The sequence below is a fragment of the Oncorhynchus nerka genome, linkage group LG13 (genome assembly GCF_034236695.1).
Source record: "Oncorhynchus nerka isolate Pitt River linkage group LG13, Oner_Uvic_2.0, whole genome shotgun sequence".
Classification (NCBI taxonomy): domain Eukaryota; kingdom Metazoa; phylum Chordata; class Actinopteri; order Salmoniformes; family Salmonidae; genus Oncorhynchus; species Oncorhynchus nerka.
In genome coordinates, this window is record NC_088408.1 from 103680635 (window position 1) to 103701897 (window position 21263).

Consider the following 21263-nt stretch of genomic DNA (forward strand, 5'->3'; position numbering starts at 1 on the left):
ATGGTACTGTTCCTGGCTGTATTATGGTACTGTTCCTGGCTCTATTATGGTACTGTATTATGGTACTGTATTATGGTACTGTATTATGGTACTGTTCCTGGCTGTATTATGGTACTGTTCCTGGCTGTATTATGGTACTGTATTATGGTACTGTTACTGGCCGTATTATGGTACTGTTCCTGGCTGTATTATGGTACTGTATTATGGTACTGTTCCTGGCTGTATTATGGTACTGTTCCTGGCTGTATTATGGTACTGTATTATGGTACTGTTCCTGGCTGTATTATGGTACTGTATTATGGTCCTGTTACTGGCTGTATTATGGTACTGTTCCTGGCTGTATTATGGTACTGTATTATGGTACTGTATTATGGTACTGTATTATGGTACTGTTCCTGGCTGTATTATGGTACTGTTCCTGGCTGTATTATGGTACTGTATTATGGTACTGTATTATGGTACTGTTCCTGGCTCTATTATGGTACTGTATTATGGTCCTGTTCCTGGCTGTATTGTGGTACTGTATTATGGTACTGTTCCTGGCTGTAGTATGGTACTGTATTATGGTACTGTATTATGGTACTGTATTATGGTCCTGTACCTGGCTGTATTATGGGGATTTAGGGACTGGTAACTGGAGACTGGAAACTGGAGACTGGAGACTGGGGATTAGGGACTGGACACTGTATAATGCTGACTAGGGACTGGAGACTGGGACTGGAGACTGGGGATTAGGGACTGGATACTGGGGATTTGGAGACTGGGGACTGGGGATTAGGGTCTGGAGACTGGAGAATGGGGACTGGTGACTGGATACTGGAGAATGGGACTAGGGACTGGATACTTGGGAATGGGGACTGGACACTGGAGAATGGGGACTAGGGACTGGAGACTGGATACTAGGGACTGGACACTGGAGAATGGGGACTAGGGACTAGGGACTGGAGACTGGATACTAGGGACTGGGGACTGGAGACTGAGGACTGGAGAATTAGAACTAGGGACTGGAGACTGAGGACTGGAGAATGGGGACTGGATTCTGGAGATGGAGACTGGGGACTGGAGACTGGGGACTAGAGACTAGAGACTGGAGTATGGGGCCCCACTGTGCTGTGTGTGTGGGTCTCCTGTCTGGGGCCTGAACCGGTAGGACCCAGGAGGTAGTCATTATTCTCTCTCTCTACCCCTTTCACCCCTGCCGTCCCATTCCTCACAGCTCTCTGTCCCCCGCAGCGCCGCACAGCTCCAAGCAGTCCACCTGCCCGTTCGCACTCTGTCACCATGGCAACGCAAATACTAATTATTCATCCCTCCCCTTCGATGACAACGAAGCATTGCGAAATTTCATTTGACCTTTATGAAGTGCTCTCAGAATTAATCCTCCGGATGAGATCAATGGAGGAGAGTAGTGTCTTTAACAAAACTGTGGAAGAATTGTTGTAGGAGTCTTTCTCTCTCTCTCTCTCTCGTGTAAGATGGCGCTGTACTGAATGGCCGCTGTTTTGCTCCGACCCAACTTTACTATTTCTACTTGGACTTGGACTCATCTGCCCTGGGCTCTCTGTAACTCCAACGCAATCCCAAGAGAGAACTCCGGCGTTACAGAGGTAAGAGAGGGTCCTGGTGAGATTAAGGTTGAAAGGACAACCGGCCCCCTCTTCCCTCCATTCTACTGGCTAATGTACAGTCACTAGATAATAAAATGGAGGACCTCCGATTGCGGATTTACGGGATTCTCAAAACGGCAATATTCTTTGCATTTCAAAAACAAGACAGACAAGATACCCCCCACAGCTATCCAACTTGATGGATTCTCCATTCACCGGGCGGACAGGACGGTTGAGTCGGGGAAATCGAGGGGGGAGGGGTTTGCACGTTAATCAACTCCAACTGATGTGTCAATTCCAACGGGGTGGAAGTGTCAAGCCTAAAGAACAGGACTACTACACACAGAACTATCATCGATAACCCTGATGCTACGGCCGAAGACGGCCAGCCCTGTTGCTATGGCTGAAGACAGTCAGCCCTGTTGCTATGGCCGAAGACAGCCAGCCCAGGCCTTCACCGACCCAGTGGATTAGGTGATCTCAGGGCAACACCTGAAAGGCTGCGGGTCCCGACGTGATTCCAGGGTGCATTCTCAGAGCATGCGCAGAACAGCTGGCAGGGATATTCACTGTTATTTACAACCTCTCCTTGTCCCAGTCTGTGATCCCCACATCTTAAAATGACCACCATCATCCCTGCTTCATGCCACAATGACTACCACCCTGTACCACCCTGTAGCACTCACTTCTGTAATCATGAAGTGCTTTGAGAGGCTGGATATGGCACACATTAACACCATCATCCCAGACACCCTAGACCCACTCCAATTTGCACACCACCATAACAGATTCATGGACGATGCAATCTAAATTGCTCTCCACACTGCCCTCTCCCACCTAGATAAGAGGAATACCTATGTGAGGATGCTGTTCATTGACTACAGCTCAGCGTTCAACACCATTGTCCCCTTCAAGCTCGTCACCAAGCTTAGGACTCTGAACACCTCGCTCTGCAACTGGATCCTGGACATCCTGACGGGCCACCCCCAGGCGGTGAGGGTAGGCTACATTACATCTGCCACTCTGACTCTTAACATAGGGGCCCCACAGTGTGTGCTTTGTCTTCTCCTGTACTCCCTGTTCATGCACGACTGTGTGGCCACGTACGACTCCAACACCATTTTCAAGTTCACCGATGACACGACGGTGGTAGGCCTGATTACAGACGACGACGAGTCAGCCTACAGTCAGTGACTGTCGGTGGAGCAACAACCTCTCCCTCACCGTCAGCAAGACCAATGAGCTGATCGTGGACTACAGGAAACACATCGATGGGGCCCAGCTTCAAGTTCCTCGGTGTCCAAATCACAAAAGACTTCAAATGGTCCAAACACACACGTACAGTTGTGAAGAAGACGCGGGATGAGAGAGTTGAGGGAGAGTTCCTCTGCCCAGTGTGTTCTTGTTGTCACGTCCTGACCTTAAAGAGCTTTTTATGTCTCTATTTTGGTTTGTTCAGGGTGTGATTTGGGGTGGGCATTCTATCTTCCTTTTTCTATGTTTTGGTATTTATTTGTTTTGGCTTGGTATGGTTCTCAATCAGGGACAGCTGACTGTCATTGTCTCTGATTGGGAAACATACTTAGGTAGCGTTTTCCCACCTGTGTTTTGTGGGTAGTGGTTTTCTGTTTAGTGTTTTCTGCACCTGACAGGACTGTTTCGGTTTTCACTCTTGGTTTATTTTGTTCAGAGTGTTTGTTGATCCAATAAAATCATGAACACTTTTACGACGCTGCGCTTTGGTCCGGTCCTTCATGCAACGACGACCGTTACACATTTGCCCATCTTAATGTTTTATTTTTATTGGCCAGTCTGAGATATGGCTTTTTCTTTGCAACTCTGCCTAGAAGGCCAGCATCCCGGAGTCGCCTCTTCACTCTTGACGTTGAGACTGCTGTTTTGTGGGTACTATTTAATGAAGCTGCCAGTTGAGGACTTGTGAGGTGTCTATTTCTCAAACTAGACACACTAATGTACTTGTCCTCGTGCTCAGTATCCCTGTCACCTTCCCCCTATACGTATCTATCTCCATCACTCCAGTATCCCTGTCACCTTCCCCCTATACATATCTACCTCCATCACTCCAGTATCCCTGTCACCTTCCCCCTATACATATCTACCTCCATCACTCCCGTATTCCTGTCTCCTTCCCCCTATACATATCTACCTCCATCACTCCAGTATCCCTGACCCCCTATACATATCTACCTCCATCACTCCAGTATCTCTGTCACCTTCCCCCTATACATATCTACCTCCATCACTCCAGTATCCCTGTCTCCTTACCCTGATACATATCTACCTCCATCACTCCAGTATCCCTGTCTCCTTCCCCCCATACATATCTACCTCCTTCACTCCCGTATCCGTGTCTCCTTCCCCCTATACATATCTACCTCCATCACTCCAGTATCCCTAAACCCCTATACATATCTACCTCCATCACTCCAGTATCCCTAAACCCCTATACATATCTACCTCCATCACTCCAGTATCCCTGTCTCCTGACCCCTATACACATCTACCTCCATCACACCAGTATCCCTGTCTCTTCCTCCTATACATATCTACCTCCATCACTCCAGTATCCGTGTCCCCTTAACCCTATACATATCTACCTCCATCACTCCAGTATCCCCTTCCTCCTATACATATCTACCTCCATCACTCCAGTATCCCTGTCTCCTTACCCCTATACATATATACCTCCATCACTCCAGTATCCCTGTCCCCTTCCCCATATACATATCTACCTCCATCACTCCAGTATCCCTGTCACCTTACCCCTATACATATCTACCTCCATCACTCCAGTATCCCTGCAAAATTGTAATTATTCGCCTACCTCCTCATGCCTTTTGCACACAATGTATATAGACTCCCCTTTTTTTCTACTGTGTTATTGACTTGTTAATTGTTTATTCCATGTGTAACTCTGTGTTGTCTGTTCACACTGCTATGCTTTATCTTGGCCAGGTCGCAGTTGCAAATGAGAACTTGTTCTCAACTAGCCTACCTGGTTAAATAAAGGTGTTCTCAACTAGCCTACCTGGTTAAATAAAGGTGTTCTCAACTAGCCTACCTGGTTAAATAAAGGTGTTCTCAACTAGCCTACCTGGTTAAATAGCGGTGTTCTCAACTAGCCTACCTGTGTTCTCAACTAGCCTACCTGGTTAAATAAAGGTGTTCTCAACTAGCCTACCTGGTTAAATAAAGGTGTTCTCAACTAGCCTACCTGGTTAAATAAAGGTGTTCTCAACTAGCCTACCTGGTTAAATAAAGGTGTTCTCAACTAGCCTACCTGGTTAAATAAAGGTGTTCTCAACTAGCCTACCTGGTTAAATAAAGGTGTTCTCAACTAGCCTACCTGGTTAAATAAAGGTGTTCTCAACTAGCCTACCTGGTTAAATAAAGGTGTTCTCAACTAGCCTACCTGGTTAAATAAAGGTGTTCTCAACTGGCCTACCTGGTTAAATAAAGGTGTTCTCAACTGGCCTAGCTGGTTAAATAAAGGTGTTCTCAACTAGCCTACCTGGTTAAATAAAGGTGTTCTCAACTAGCCTACCTGGTTAAATAAAGGTGTTCTCAACTGGCCTACCTGGTTAAATAAAGGTGTTCTCAACTAGCCTACCTGGTTAAATAAAGGTGAAAATAAAAATAAATAAATAAAAAACAGAGGTTCATCACTCCTTCTCTGTTTCCAAATCTCTACTACACAAGCTTCCAACTTACCTAACTTTGGTGTTAAAGTATAAAAACACGAGATATCAAACCCGTTCACAGGGTTGGTTAACTCATGAGATTCCTCAGGTCCCCACCGAATGAGATTCCTCAGGTCGCCACCGAATTTGATTTCTCAGGTCCCCACCGAATTAGATTTCTCAGGTCCCCACCGAATTAGATTCCTCAGGTCCCCACCGAATTAGATTCTTCAGGTCCCCACCGAATGAGATTCCTCAGGTCCCCACCGAATGAGATTCCTCAGGTCCCCACCGAATGAGATTCCTCAGGTCCCCACCGAATGAGATTCCTCAGGTCCCCACCGAATGAGATTCCTCAGGTCCCCACCGAATGAGATTCCTCAGGTCCCCACCGAATTAGATTCCTCAGGTCCCCACCGAATGAGATTCCTCAGGTCCCCACCGAATTAGATTCCTCAGGTCCCCACCGAATGAGATTCCTCAGGTCCCCACCGAATTAGATTCCTCAGGTCCCCACCGAATGAGATTCCTCAGGTCCCCACCGAATTAGATTCCTCAGGTCCCCACCGAATTAGATTCCTCAGGTCCCCACCGAATTAGATTCCTCAGGTCCCCACCTGAGGAAAACACGACATATCAAACCCGTTCACAGGGTTGGTTAACTCATGAGATTCCTCAGGTCCCCACCGAATTAGGTAAATCCGCTTTTAGTTTTGATGCGCCCCACTGCTGAAACAATTAGATGATGGCATTTCAATTGGATGTTCTGGTGCCGCTCAGACAGTTGACTGAGGACCTGGTAGTAGATGGTTACAGTTGACTGAGGACCTGGTAGTAGATGGTTACAGTTGACTGAGGACCTGGTAGTAGATGGTTACAGTTGACTGAGGACCTGGTAGTAGATGGTTACAGTTGACTGAGGACCTGGTAGTAGATGGTTACAGTTGACTGAGGACCTGGTAGTAGATGGTTACAGTTGACTGAGGACCTGGTAGTAGATGGTTACAGTTGACTGAGGACCTGGTAGTAGATGGTTACAGTTGACTGAGGACCTGGTAGTAGATGGTTACAGTTGACTGAGGACCTGGTAGTAGATGGTTACAGTTGACTGAGGACCTGGTAGTAGATGGTTACAGTTGACTGAGGACCTGGTAGTAGATGGTTACAGTTGACTGAGGCCCTGGTAGTAGATGGTTACAGTTGACTGAGGACCTGGTAGTAGATGGTTACAGTTGACTGAGGACCTGGTAGTAGATGGTTACAGTTGACTGAGGACCTGGTAGTAGATGGTTACAGTTGACTGAGGACCTGGTAGTAGATGGTTACAGTTGACTGAGGACCTGGTAGTAGATGGTTACAGTTGACTGAGGACCTGGTAGTAGATGGTTACAGTTGACTGAGGACCTGGTAGTAGATGGTTACAGTTGACTGAGGACCTGGTAGTAGATGGTTACAGTTGACTGAGGACCTGGTAGTAGATGGTTACAGTTGACTGAGGACCTGGTAGTAGATGGTTACAGTTGACTGAGGACCTGGTAGTAGATGGTTACAGTTGACTGAGGACCTGGTAGTAGATGGTTACAGTTGACTGAGGACCTGGTAGTAGATGGTTACAGTTGACTGAGGACCTGGTAGTAGATGGTTACAGTTGACTGAGGACCTGGTAGTAGATGGTTACAGTTGACTGAGGACCTGGTAGTAGATGGTTACAGTTGACTGAGGACCTGGTAGTAGATGGTTACAGTTGACTGAGGACCTGGTAGGAGATGGTTACAGTTGACTGAGGACCTGGTAGTAGATTGTTTTTATGTATTTGAACATGTATTTCTGTGTAGTTTTAAATGTGTATATTGTAGGTCTGTGTATATTGTAGGTCTGTGTATATTGTGTACACTGGAAATGAGCCCCTCGGTGTTGATTCCCTGATCAAATAAAAGTTAAATAACAAATGTCATTGTATGATTCATCCACCCTTTAACTTTACTGCTGGCTACGTTATGTTATAGTAGAACACTGAGAAGATTCTGGTGTGTGACCCGCTAAAACACAGCATGAGACTGATGAACAGAGACAGTTTGGCTGATATCGCTCTGACAGATGAGTGTGTGTGTGTGTGTGTGTGTGTGTGTGTGTGTGTGTGTGTGTGTGTGTGTGTGTGTGTGTGTGTGTGTGTGTGTGTGTGTGTGTGTGTGTGTGTGTGTGTGTGTGTGTGTGTGTGTGTGTGTGTGTGTGTGTGTGTGTGTGTGTAGTGGGTCAATATTTATCATATATGGGCCTCCCGGGTGGTGCAGTGGTTAAGGGCGCTGTACTGCAGCGCCACCAGAGACTCTGGGTTCGCGCCCATGCTCTGTCGTAACCGGCCGCGACCGGGAGGTCTGTGGGGCAACGCACAATTGGCCTAGCGTCGTCCCGGGTTAGGGAGGGTTTGGCCGGTAGGGAAATCCTTGTCTCATCGCACACCAGCGACTCCTGTGGCGGGCAAGGCGCAGTGCGCGACAACCAAGGTTGCTAGGTGCACAGTGTTTCCTCCGACACATTGGTGCGGCTGGCTACCGGGTTGGATGGCGCTGTGTTAAGAAGCAGTGCCGCTTGGTTGGGTTGTGTATTGGAGGATGCATGACTTTCAACCTTCGTCTCTCCCGAGCCCGTACGGGAGTTGTAGCGATGAGACAAGATAGTAGCTACTAAACAATTGGATACCACGAAATTGGGGAGAAAAAAAGATGAAAAAAAGATATTTATCATATATGGATATTATATACACTGACTGTACAAAATATTAAGAACACCTGCTCTTTCCATGACAGACTGTCCAGGTGAAAGCTATGATCCCTTATTGATGTCACTTTGTTAAATCCACTTCAATCAGTGTAGATGAAAATGATCTTTAAGCCTTGAGACAACTACATGGATGTCGTATGTCGTATGTGTGCCATTCAGACAGTACTCCATAAAGCGGTAGGAACCAAACAGGAAGAGACTGTTTGGATTCCAATAGCATTTTTTTTCTTCATTTTTTCATTTCACCTTTATTTAACCGAATCAAATGTATTTAGTAGATTGATGAAAAAGGGAAAAAAATATGCAATCAATTGTTTTATTTAATCAATTTTAGAATAAGGCTGTAACGTAACAAAATGTGGAGAAATGAAGGGGTCTGAATACTTTCTGAATGCATTGTTTGTAGAAAAGTATGTGGACACCCCTTCAAATCAGTGGATTCGGCTATTTCCCGTTGCTAACAGGTGTAAAATGGAGCACACAGCCATGCAATCTCCATAGACAAACACTTGCAGTAGAATGGACTTATTGAAGAGCTCAGTGACTTTCAACGTGGCATCACCTTTCTAACAAGTCAGTTCATCAAATGTCTGTCCTGCTGGAGCCGGTCATCTGTAAGTGCTGTTATTGTGAAGTGGAAACAGCCGAGTGCTGGACCACGTAAACATCTAGCAGCAACAACAGCTCACAGAGCCCTGACCTAAACCCCATTGAACACTCAGGGATGAATTGGACTGCCGACTGCGAGCCTAATAACCCAACATCAGTGTCCGAACTCACTAATGTTCTTGTGGCTGAACGGAAGCAAGTCCCCGCAGCAATGTTCCAACATCTAATGGAAAGCCTTCCCAGAAGAGTGGAGGCTGTTATAGCAGCAATGTTCCAACATCTAATGGAAAGCCTTCCCAGAAGAGTGGAGGCTGTTATAGCAGCAATGTTCCAACATCTAGTGGAAAGCCTTCCCAGATGAGTGGAGGTTGTTATAGCAGCAATGTCCCAACATCTAGTGGAAAGCCTTCCCAGAAGAGTGGAGGCTGTTATAGCAGCAATGTTCTAACATCTAGTGGAAAGCCTTCCCAGATGAGTGGAGGCTGTTATAGGAGATAAGGGGGGAAACCAACTCCGTATTAATGCCCATGATTTTAGAATGAGATGTTCGATGATCATGTAGTGTATATTTTGCTCATCGTAATATTTCTATATTTCTTAAATCTATTATTTTACTTTAGATGTGTGTACTGTATTGTTGTGAATTGTTAGATATTACTGCACCACTTCGCTACACTGGCAATAACGTCTGCGTATACGACCAATACCATTTGATTTGATTTAGATTTTATTTCCTTGTGGTCCCCACAAGTATAGTTCAACACGTCCACACTCTCGAATTGTAACTCTAAATATAATCCCTTAGTGTAAAATAGCCTTTGTTCTCATGGACACACACAGTGTTTACCTTCAGTACTCTCTCTAGTACCGTCTCCGATTCACTCTGCTCTCATACAAGACAGTTTTACAGAGAATCAGGCTTATATAGCAAATAGTATACGTGAAAGCAGACAGTCAGTCACCCATTAAAACGTCTGTTTCACCACAGTCACCCATTAAAACAGTCACCCATTACAACGTCTGTTTAACCACAGTCACCGATTACAACGTCTGTTTAACCACAGTCACCCATTACAACGTCTGTTTAACCACAGTCACCCATTACAACGTCTGTTTAACAACAGTCACCCATTACAACGTCTGTTTAACCACAGTCACCCATTACAACGTCTGTTTAACCACAGTCACCCATTACAACGTCTGTTTAACAACAGTCACCCATTAAATCGTCTGTTTCACCACAGTCACCCATTACAACGTCTGTTTAACCACAGTCACCCATTACAACGTCTGTTTAACAACAGTCACCCATTAAATCGTCTGTTTCACCACAGTCACCCATTACAACGTCTGTTTAACCACAGTCACCCATTACAACGTCTGTTTAACAACAGTCACCCATTAAAACGTCTGTTTAACCACAGTCACCCATTAAATCGTCTGTTTCACCACAGTCACCCATTAAAACGTCTGTTTAACCACAGTCACCCATTGCAACGTCTGTTTAACCACAGTCACCCATTACAACGTCTGTTTAACCACAGTCACCCATTACAACGTCTGTTTAACCACAGTCACCCATTAAAACGTCTGTTTAACCACAGTCACCCATTACAACGTCTGTTTAACCACAGTCACCCATTACAACGTCTGTTTAACAACAGTCACCCATTGCAACGTCTGTTTAACCACAGTCACCCATTACAACGTCTGTTTAACCACAGTCACCCATTAAAACGTCTGTTTAACCACAGTCACCCATTAAAACGTCTGTTTAACCACAGTCACCCATTACAACGTCTGTTTAACCACAGTAACCCATTAAAACGTCTGTTTAACCACAGTCACCCATTAAAACGTCACCCATTAAACAGTCACCCATTACAACGTCTGTTTAACCACAGTCACCCATTACAACGTCTGTTTAACCACAGTCACCCATTACAACGTCTGTTTAACAACAGTCACCCATTAAAACGTCTGTTTAACAACAGTCACCCATTACAACGTCTGTTTAACCACAGTCACCCATTAAAACGTCTGTTTAACAACAGTCACCCATTAAACAGTCACCCATTAAAACGTCTGTTTACCACAGTCACCCATTACAACGTCTGTTTAACCACAGTCACCCATTACAACGTCTGTTTAACCACAGTCACCCATTACAACGTCTGTTTAACCACAGTCACCCATTAAAACGTCTGTTTAACAACAGTCACCCATTACAACGTCTGTATAACCACAGTCACCCATTACAACGTCTGTTTAACCACAGTCACCCATTAAAACGTCTGTTTAACAACAGTCACCCATTAAAACGTCTGTTTAACCACAGTCACCCATTACAACGTCTGTTTAACCACAGTCACCCATTACAACGTCTGTTTAACCACAGTCACCCATTAAACAGTCACCCATTAAACAGTCACCCATTAAAACGTCTGTTTAACAACAGTCACCCATTAAAACGTCTGTTTAACCACAGTCACCCATTAAAACGTCTGTTTAACCACAGTCACCCATTACAACGTCTGTTTAACCACAGTCACCCATTGCAACGTCTGTTTAACAACAGTCACCCATTAAAACGTCTGTTTAACAACAGTCACCCATTAAAACGTCTGTTTGACCACAGTCACCCATTGCAACGTCTGTTTAACAACAGTCACCCATTAAAACGTCTGTTTAACCACAGTCACCCATTACAACGTCTGTTTAACCACAGTCACCCATTAAACAGTCACCCATTACAACGTCTGTTTAACCACAGTCACCCATTAAAACGTCTGTTTAACAACAGTCACCCATTACATCGTCTGTTTAACAACAGTCACCCATTAAAACGTCTGTTTCACCACAGTCACCCATTACAACGTCTGTTTAACCACAGTCACCCATTAAAACGTCTGTTTAACAACAGTCACCCATTAAAACGTCTGTTTAACCACAGTCACCCATTACAACGTCTGTTTAACCACAGTCACCCATTAAAATGTCTGTTTAACAACAGTCACCCATTAAACAGTCACCCATTAAAACGTCTGTTTAACAACAGTCACCCATTAAAACGTCTGTTTAACCACAGTCACCCATTACAACGTCTGTTTAACCACAGTCACCCATTACAACGTCTGTTTAACCACAGTCACCCATTAAACAGTCACCCATTAAACAGTCACCCATTAAAACGTCTGTTTAACAACAGTCACCCATTAAAACGTCTGTTTAACAACAGTCACCCATTAAAACGTCTGTTTACCACAGTCACCCATTGCAACGTCTGTTTAACAACAGTCACCCATTAAAACGTCTGTTTAACCACAGTCACCCATTACAACGTCTGTTTAACCACAGTCACCCATTAAACAGTCACCCATTACAACGTCTGTTTAACCACAGTCACCCATTAAACAGTCACCCATTACAACGTCTGTTTAACCACAGTCACCCATTACAACGTCTGTTTAACCACAGTCACCCATTACAACGTCTGTTTAACCACAGTCACCCATTAAAACGTCTGTTTAACCACAGTCACCCATTAAAACGTCTGTTTAACCACAGTCACCCATTACAACGTCTGTTTAACCACAGTCACCCATTACAACGTCTGTTTAACCACAGTCACCATTAAAACGTCTGTTTAACAACAGTCACCCATTACAACGTCTGTTTAACCACAGTCACCCATTAAAACGTCTGTTTAACAACAGTCACCCATTAAACAGTCACCCATTAAAACGTCTGTTTAACAACAGTCACCCATTAAACAGTCACCCATTAAAATGTCTGTTTAACAACAGTCACCCATTAAAACGTCTGTTTAACCACAGTCACCCATTACAACGTCTGTTTAACCACAGTCACCCATTACAACGTCTGTTTAACCACAGTCACCCATTAACACGTCTGTTTAACCACAGTCACCCATTAAACAGTCACCCATTAAACAGTCACCCATTAAAACGTCTGTTTAACAACAGTCACCCATTAAACAGTCACCCATTAAACAGTCACCCATTAAAACGTCTGTTTAACAACAGTCACCCATTAAACAGTCACCCATTAAACAGTCACCCATTAAACAGTCACCCATTAAAACGTCTGTTTAACCACAGTCACCCATTAAACAGTCACCCATTAAACAGTCACCCATTAAAACGTCTGTTTAACAACAGTCACCCATTAAAACGTCTGTTTAACCACAGTCACCCATTAAACAGTCACCCATTAAACAGTCACCCATTAAAACGTCTGTTTAACAACAGTCACCCATTAAAACGTCTGTTTAACCACAGTCACCCATTACAACGTCTGTTTAACCACAGTCACCCATTACAACGTCTGTTTAACCACAGTCACCCATTAAAACGTCTGTTTAACCACAGTCACCCATTACAACGTCTGTTTAACCACAGTCACCCATTACAACGTCTGTTTAACCACAGTCACCCATTGCAACGTCTGTTTAACAACAGTCACCCATTAAAATGTCTGTTTAACAACAGTCACCAATTAAAACGTCTGTTTAACCACAGTCACCCATTGCAACGTCTGTTTAACAACAGTCACCCATTAAAACGTCTGTTTAACCACAGTCACCCATTACAACGTCTGTTTAACCACAGTCACCCATTACAACGTCTGTTTAACCACAGTCACCCATTAAACAGTCACCCATTACAACGTCTGTTTAACCACAGTCACCCATTACAACGTCTGTTTAACAACAGTCACCCATTACAACGTCTGTTTAACCACAGTCACCCATTAAAACCACAGTCACCCATTACAACGTCTGTTTAACCACAGTCACCCATTAAAACGTCTGTTTAACAACAGTCACCCATTACAACGTCTGTTTAACCACAGTCACCCATTAAAACGTCTGTTTAACCACAGTCACCCATTAAAACGTCTGTTTAACCACAGTCACCCATTAAAACGTCTGTTTAACCACAGTCACCCATTACAACGTCTGTTTAACCACAGTCACCCATTAAAACGTCTGTTTAACCACAGTCACCCATTACAACGTCTGTTTAACCACAGTCAACCATTAAAACGTCTGTTTAACCACAGTCACCCATTAAAACGTCTGTTTAACCACAGTCACCCATTACAACGTCTGTTTAACCACAGTCACCCATTACAACGTCTGTTTAACCACAGTCACCCATTACAACGTCTGTTTAACAACAGTCACCCATTAAAACGTCTGTTTAACAACAGTCACCCATTAAAACGTCTGTTTAACAACAGTCACCCATTAAAACGTCTGTTTAACCACAGTCACCCATTGCAACGTCTGTTTAACAACAGTCACCCATTAAAACGTCTGTTTAACCACAGTCACCCATTACAACGTCTGTTTAACCACAGTCACCCATTAAACAGTCACCCATTACAACGTCTGTTTAACCACAGTCACCCATTAAACAGTCACCCATTACAACGTCTGTTTAACCACAGTCACCCATTACAACGTCTGTTTAACCACAGTCACCCATTAAAACGTCTGTTTAACCACAGTCACCCATTACAACGTCTGTTTAACCACAGTCACCCATTAAAACGTCTGTTTAACAACAGTCACCCATTACAACGTCTGTTTAACAACAGTCACCCATTACAACGTCTGTTTAACCACAGTCACCCATTAAAACGTCTGTTTCACCACAGTCACCCATTACAACGTCTGTTTAACCACAGTCACCCATTAAAACGTCTGTTTAACAACCCATTAAAACGTCTGTTTCACCACAGTCACCCATTAAAACGTCTGTTTAACCACAGTCACCCATTACAACGTCTGTTTAACCACAGTCACCCATTAAACAGTCACCCATTACAACGTCTGTTTAACCACAGTCACCCATTACAACGTCTGTTTAACCACAGTCACCCATTAAAACGTCTGTTTAACCACAGTCACCCATTACAACGTCTGTTTAACAACAGTCACCCATTAAAACGTCTGTTTAACAACAGTCACCCATTAAAACGTCTGTTTAACCACAGTCACCCATTACAACGTCTGTTTAACCACAGTCACCCATTAAACAGTCACCCATTACAACGTCTGTTTAACCACAGTCACCCATTAAACAGTCACCCATTACAACGTCTGTTTAACCACAGTCACCCATTAAAACGTCTGTTTAACCACAGTCACCCATTAAAACGTCTGTTTAACCACAGTCACCCATTAAAACGTCTGTTTAACCACAGTCACCCATTACAACGTCTGTTTAACCACAGTCACCCATTACAACGTCTGTTTAACCACAGTCACCCATTACAACGTCTGTTTAACCACAGTCACCCATTAAAACGTCTGTTTAACAACAGTCACCCATTACAACGTCTGTTTAACCACAGTCACCCATTAAAACGTCTGTTTAACAACAGTCACCCATTAAACAGTCACCCATTAAAACGTCTGTTTAACAACAGTCACCCATTAAACAGTCACCCATTAAAATGTCTGTTTAACAACAGTCACCCATTAAAACGTCTGTTTAACCACAGTCACCCATTACAACGTCTGTTTAACCACAGTCACCCATTACAACGTCTGTTTAACCACAGTCACCCATTAAACAGTCACCCATTAAACAGTCTCCCATTAAAACGTCTGTTTAACAACAGTCACCCATTAACACGTCTGTTTAACCACAGTCACCCATTAAACAGTCACCCATTAAACAGTCACCCATTAAAACGTCTGTTTAACAACAGTCACCCATTAAACAGTCACCCATTAAACAGTCACCCATTAAAACGTCTGTTTAACAACAGTCACCCATTAAACAGTCACCCATTAAAACGTCTGTTTAACAACAGTCACCCATTAAACAGTCACCCATTAAAATGTCTGTTTAACAACAGTCACCCATTAAACAGTCACCCATTAAAATGTCTGTTTAACAACAGTCACCCATTAAAACGTCTGTTTAACCACAGTCACCCATTACAACGTCTGTTTAACCACAGTCACCCATTACAACGTCTGTTTAACCACAGTCACCCATTAAACAGTCACCCATTAAACAGTCTCCCATTAAAACGTCTGTTTAACAACAGTCACCCATTAACACGTCTGTTTAACCACAGTCACCCATTAAACAGTCACCCATTAAACAGTCACCCATTAAAACGTCTGTTTAACAACAGTCACCCATTAAACAGTCACCCATTAAACAGTCACCCATTAAAACGTCTGTTTAACAACAGTCACCCATTAAACAGTCACCCATTAAACAGTCACCCATTAAAACGTCTGTTTAACCACAGTCACCCATTAAACAGTCACCCATTAAACAGTCACCCATTAAAACGTCTGTTTAACAACAGTCACCCATTAAAACGTCTGTTTAACCACAGTCACCCATTAAACAGTCACCCATTAAACAGTCACCCATTAAAACGTCTGTTTAACAACAGTCACCCATTAAAACGTCTGTTTAACAACAGTCACCCATTAAAACGTCTGTTTAACCACAGTCACCCATTACAACGTCTGTTTAACCACAGTCACCCATTAAAACGTCTGTTTAACCACAGTCACCCATTACAACGTCTGTTTAACCACAGTCACCCATTACAACGTCTGTTTAACCACAGTCACCCATTGCAACGTCTGTTTAACAACAGTCACCCATTAAAATGTCTGTTTAACAACAGTCACCCATTAAAACGTCTGTTTAACCACAGTCACCCATTGCAACGTCTGTTTAACAACAGTCACCCATTAAAACGTCTGTTTAACCACAGTCACCCATTACAACGTCTGTTTAACCACAGTCACCCATTACAACGTCTGTTTAACCACAGTCACCCATTAAACAGTCACCCATTACAACGTATGTTTAACCACAGTCACCCATTAAAACGTCTGTTTAACAACAGTCACCCATTACAACATCTGTTTAACAACAGTCACCCATTACAACGTCTGTTTAACCACAGTCACCCATTAAAACGTCTGTTTCACCACAGTCACCCATTACAACGTCTGTTTAACCACAGTCACCCATTAAAACGTCTGTTTAACAACAGTCACCCATTAAAACGTCTGTTTCACCACAGTCACCCATTAAAACGTCTGTTTAACCACAGTCACCCATTACAACGTCTGTTTAACCACAGTCACCCATTAAACAGTCACCCATTACAACGTCTGTTTAACCACAGTCACCCATTACAACGTCTGTTTAACCACAGTCACCCATTAAAACGTCTGTTTAACCACAGTCACCCATTAAAACGTCTGTTTAACCACAGTCACCCATTAAAACGTCTGTTTAACCACAGTCACCCATTACAACGTCTGTTTAACCACAGTCACCCATTAAAACGTCTGTTTAACCACAGTCACCCATTACAACGTCTGTTTAACCACAGTCAACCATTAAAACGTCTGTTTAACCACAGTCACCCATTAAAACGTCTGTTTAACCACAGTCACCCATTACAACGTCTGTTTAACCACAGTCACCCATTACAACGTCTGTTTAACCACAGTCACCCATTACAACGTCTGTTTAACAACAGTCACCCATTAAAACGTCTGTTTAACAACAGTCACCCATTAAAACGTCTGTTTAACAACAGTCACCCATTAAAACGTCTGTTTAACCACAGTCACCCATTAAAACGTCTGTTTAACCACAGTCACCCATTGCAACGTCTGTTTAACATCAGTCACCCATTGCAACGTCTGTTTAACCACAGTCACCCATTAAAACGTCTGTTTAACAACAGTCACCCATTAAAACGTCTGTTTAACCACAGTCACCCATTACAACGTCTGTTTAACCACAGTCACCCATTAAAACGTCTGTTTCACCACAGTCACCCATTACAACGTCTGTTTAACCACAGTCACCCATTAAAACGTCTGTTTAACAACAGTCACCCATTAAAACGTCTGTTTAACCACAGTCACCCATTAAAACGTCTGTTTAACAACAGTCACCCATTAAAACGTCTGTTTAACCACAGTCACCCATTAAAACGTCTGTTTAACCACAGTCACCCATTACAACGTCTGTTTAACCACAGTCACCATTAAAACGTCTGTTTAACAACAGTCACCCATTAAAACGTCTGTTTAACCACAGTCACCCATTAAAACCACAGTCACCCATTACAACGTCTGTTTAACCACAGTCACCCATTACAACGTCTGTTTAACCACAGTCACCCATTAAAACGTCTGTTTAACCACAGTCACCCATTAAACAGTCACCCATTAAAACGTCTGTTTAACCACAGTCACCCATTACAACGTCTGTTTAACCACAGTCACCCATTAAAACGTCTGTTTAACCACAGTCACCCATTAAAACGTCTGTTTAACAACAGTCACCCATTAAACAGTCACCCATTAAAACGTCTGTTTAACCACAGTCACCCATTAAAACGTCTGTTTAACCACAGTCACCCATTAAAATGTCTGTTTCACCACAGTCACCCATTAAACAGTCACCCATTAAAACGTCTGTTTAACCACAGTCACCCATTAAAACGTCTGTTTAACAACAGTCACCCATTAAACAGTCACCCATTAAAACGTCTGTTTAACCACAGTCACCCATTAAAACGTCTGTTTAACCAGTCACCCATTAAACAGTCACCCATTAAACGTCTGTTTAACCACAGTCACCCATTAAATCGTTGCTGCTGAAAGGTGTATAGTTCCACTTCATTTGATCATTTCAACACACAGGACCTGTTATGTTTTTCCGCTTCCAGATGATCTGACTGGTTGATGTGGAGATGAGAGGAAATAGAAGCCTCTTGACAATGATCCACCTTTTGTTTGTTTGTTTCTCTAACCCTCTGAGTCGTGTGTGTGTGTGTGTGTGTGTGTGTGTGTGTGTGTGTGTGTGTGTGTGTGTGTGTGTGTGTGTGTGTGTGTGTGTGTGTGTGTGTGTGTGTGTGTGTGTGTGTGTGTGTGTGTGTGTGTGTGGTGTCAACAGGCTGCTGCCGCCCATGAGAGCACTTCAGACTGACTCAGACACTTCTCTACAGATAATACTAACAGGCACATGTGCAAACTAGGCCTGAGCAGAGAGGAGAGGCTCTTGAGAGGAGAGGAGGGGGAGAGGAGACAAGAGAGGCAAGGAGGAGAGAGGAGAAGAGAGGAGAAAGGAAGAGAGGAGACAGGAAGAGAGGAGAGGAGAGGGGAAGAGAGGAGAAGAGAGGGGAAGAGAGGAGAAGAGAGGGGAAGAGAGGAGAAGAGAGGGGAAGAGAGGAGAGGCCTGTTTCACACTGGTATTGCCATGACATGACACATTTCCACATTTCCTGTCTGTCTGTCTGTCTGTCTTTCTGCTTGTCTGTCTGTCTCTCTGTCTCCCCATTCTTCCTAAATGACTCCATTGTTTCTCTCTCTCTCTGTCTCTCTACCTCTCTCTCCCTCTCTCTCCTCCTCTCTCTCTATCTCTCTCTCCCCTTCTCTCTCTCTCTACCTCTTGCTCTCTACCTCTCTCCCTCTCTCTACCTCTATCTCTCTCTCTCTCCCTCTCTCTCCCTCTCTCCCCCTCTCTCTCTATCTCTCTCTCTTTCCCTCTCCAGATTGCTCCAAATCCAGCGCCTCTAAGGGTTCCCCCTCTAGCTCATCTTCTGGCCCCAGCTCTAATCTCAACCTGCCACAGTCCTTTGGCAGTGCTATGGGCTTCTCTCTCTCTGAGACGCTCCCCTCCACCCCTGCCGGCCTCCCGGGCCTCCCCAGCCACGCCCAGAACTCCTCCTCTTCGGACCCCGCTGGCTCCCTCCTCTCCCCACAGGACAGTATAACCCATATGGCTCCCAGCTCCGACCCCAACAGGTGCTGGCCCATCCGGCCCACCCTGAGGAATGAGCTGGACACCTTCTCTGTCCACTTCTACATCTTCTTTGGTCCGAACATCTCTGTTCCTCCGGACAGGGCTGCTGTGTTCTCCATTAACCTCATGCCTGTCCTGGACAGTGGAGGAGTCCTCAATATGGAACTCAAACTCAACTTGGTGAGTGTCAAAAAGATTTCATTACAAGATGTGTTTTGTACCTTGTAATTTTTCCCTCTCTCACACAACCACACAGTGGGAAGGACATTTGCAAGTCTTGTGCTGTTTTGTTTAAACACAGACTAAATTCCTGGTAATTATGTTGTACCTAGCTCTTAGATACTGACATACTAAAGCTACCTTCCCTGAGTGATTTGTTGGTTAAATACTCAGGCTAGCAGTTCCTTCTAGCAGGGGAATCCCACTGTGTTTTACATGTCCACACCACCAGACAGACTCTGTCTGATAGCAGTACATCATATCTACCTATCCCTCCCAGGTTGGTAGACTGTCATAGTTCCTCCTTGTCCCTCTGCCTTAGTTTCAGGAAGTGAAATAGGCCTATTTTCATACAAGCCAAGACATTAAGGCATTAGCTACAGTATGGAGGCAGTGTTACAGCCTAAAGCCATCACAGTGTTCCAACGTAAAGCCATCACAGCGTTACAGCCTAAAGCCATCACAGTGTTCCAACGTAAAGCCATCACAGTGTTACAGCCTAAAGCCATCACAGTGTTCCAATGTAAAGCCATCACAGTGTTACAACGTAAAGCCATCACAGTGTTCCAAAGTAAAGCCATCACAGTGTTACAGCCTAAAGCCATCACAGTGTTCCAATGTAAAGCCATCACAGTGTTCCAACGAAAAGCCATCACAGTGTTCCAACGAAAAGCCATCAGTGTTCCAACCTAAAGCCATCACAGTGTTCCAACGTAAAGCCATCACAGTGTTCCAACCTAATGTCGCGGATCCCTCCGGAACTGTCATTATTCAAACCTGGTCCCTATTCCCATTGATTAGTAATTGTATAAGTGTGCCCTTGGTTTACCATGGTCCTGTCGATTATTGTTCCAATGTCCGTTGGTCGTGTGAGTACCTGTGCTGTGTTGTTTTGGCTTTCGTGCCCTAACCTAAAGCCATCACAGTGTTCCAACCTAAAGCCATCACAGTGTTCCAACCTAAAGCCATCACAGTGTTCCAACCTAAAGCCATCACAGTGTTCCAACCTAAAGCCATCACAGTGTTCCAACCTAAAGCCATCACAGTGTTCCAACCTAAAGCCATCACAGTGTTCCAACCTAAAGCCATCACAGTGTTCCAACCTAAAGCCATCACAGTGTTCCAACCTAAAGCCATCACAGTGTTCCAACCTAAAGCCACCAGCAGCAGCATGCAGATCTACACCACCAGACTCCCAAATGGCACCTGATTCCTTATATAATGTAGAGGATAAGTTTGGACACACCTTCTCATTCAATAATGTTTCTTTATTTTTACTATTTTCTACATTGTAGAATAATAGTGAAGACATCAAAACTATGAAATAATACATATGGAATCATGTAGTAACCCAAAAAAAGTGTTAAATAAAAATTTATTTTAGATTTTAGATTCTTCAAAGTAGCCACCCTTTGCCTTGACGAGAGCGTTGCACACTCCTGGCATTCTCTCAACCAGCTTCACCTGGAAGGATTTTCCAACCATCTTGAAGGAGTTCTCACATATGC

At 44.0% G+C, this 21263-nt stretch overlaps 1 protein-coding gene across 1 annotated transcript in view; it reads left to right on the forward strand.

Annotated features, from left to right (window-relative positions):
- tmem8b (transmembrane protein 8B) overlaps positions 1-21263 on the forward strand; it is a 203599-nt gene that overhangs the window by 110800 nt on the left and 71536 nt on the right. The window contains exon 3 of the mRNA XM_065026934.1: positions 19286-19716. Coding sequence (XP_064883006.1) covers positions 19286-19716 — 431 coding nt within the window. The remainder of the gene's footprint in view (positions 1-19285; positions 19717-21263) is intronic.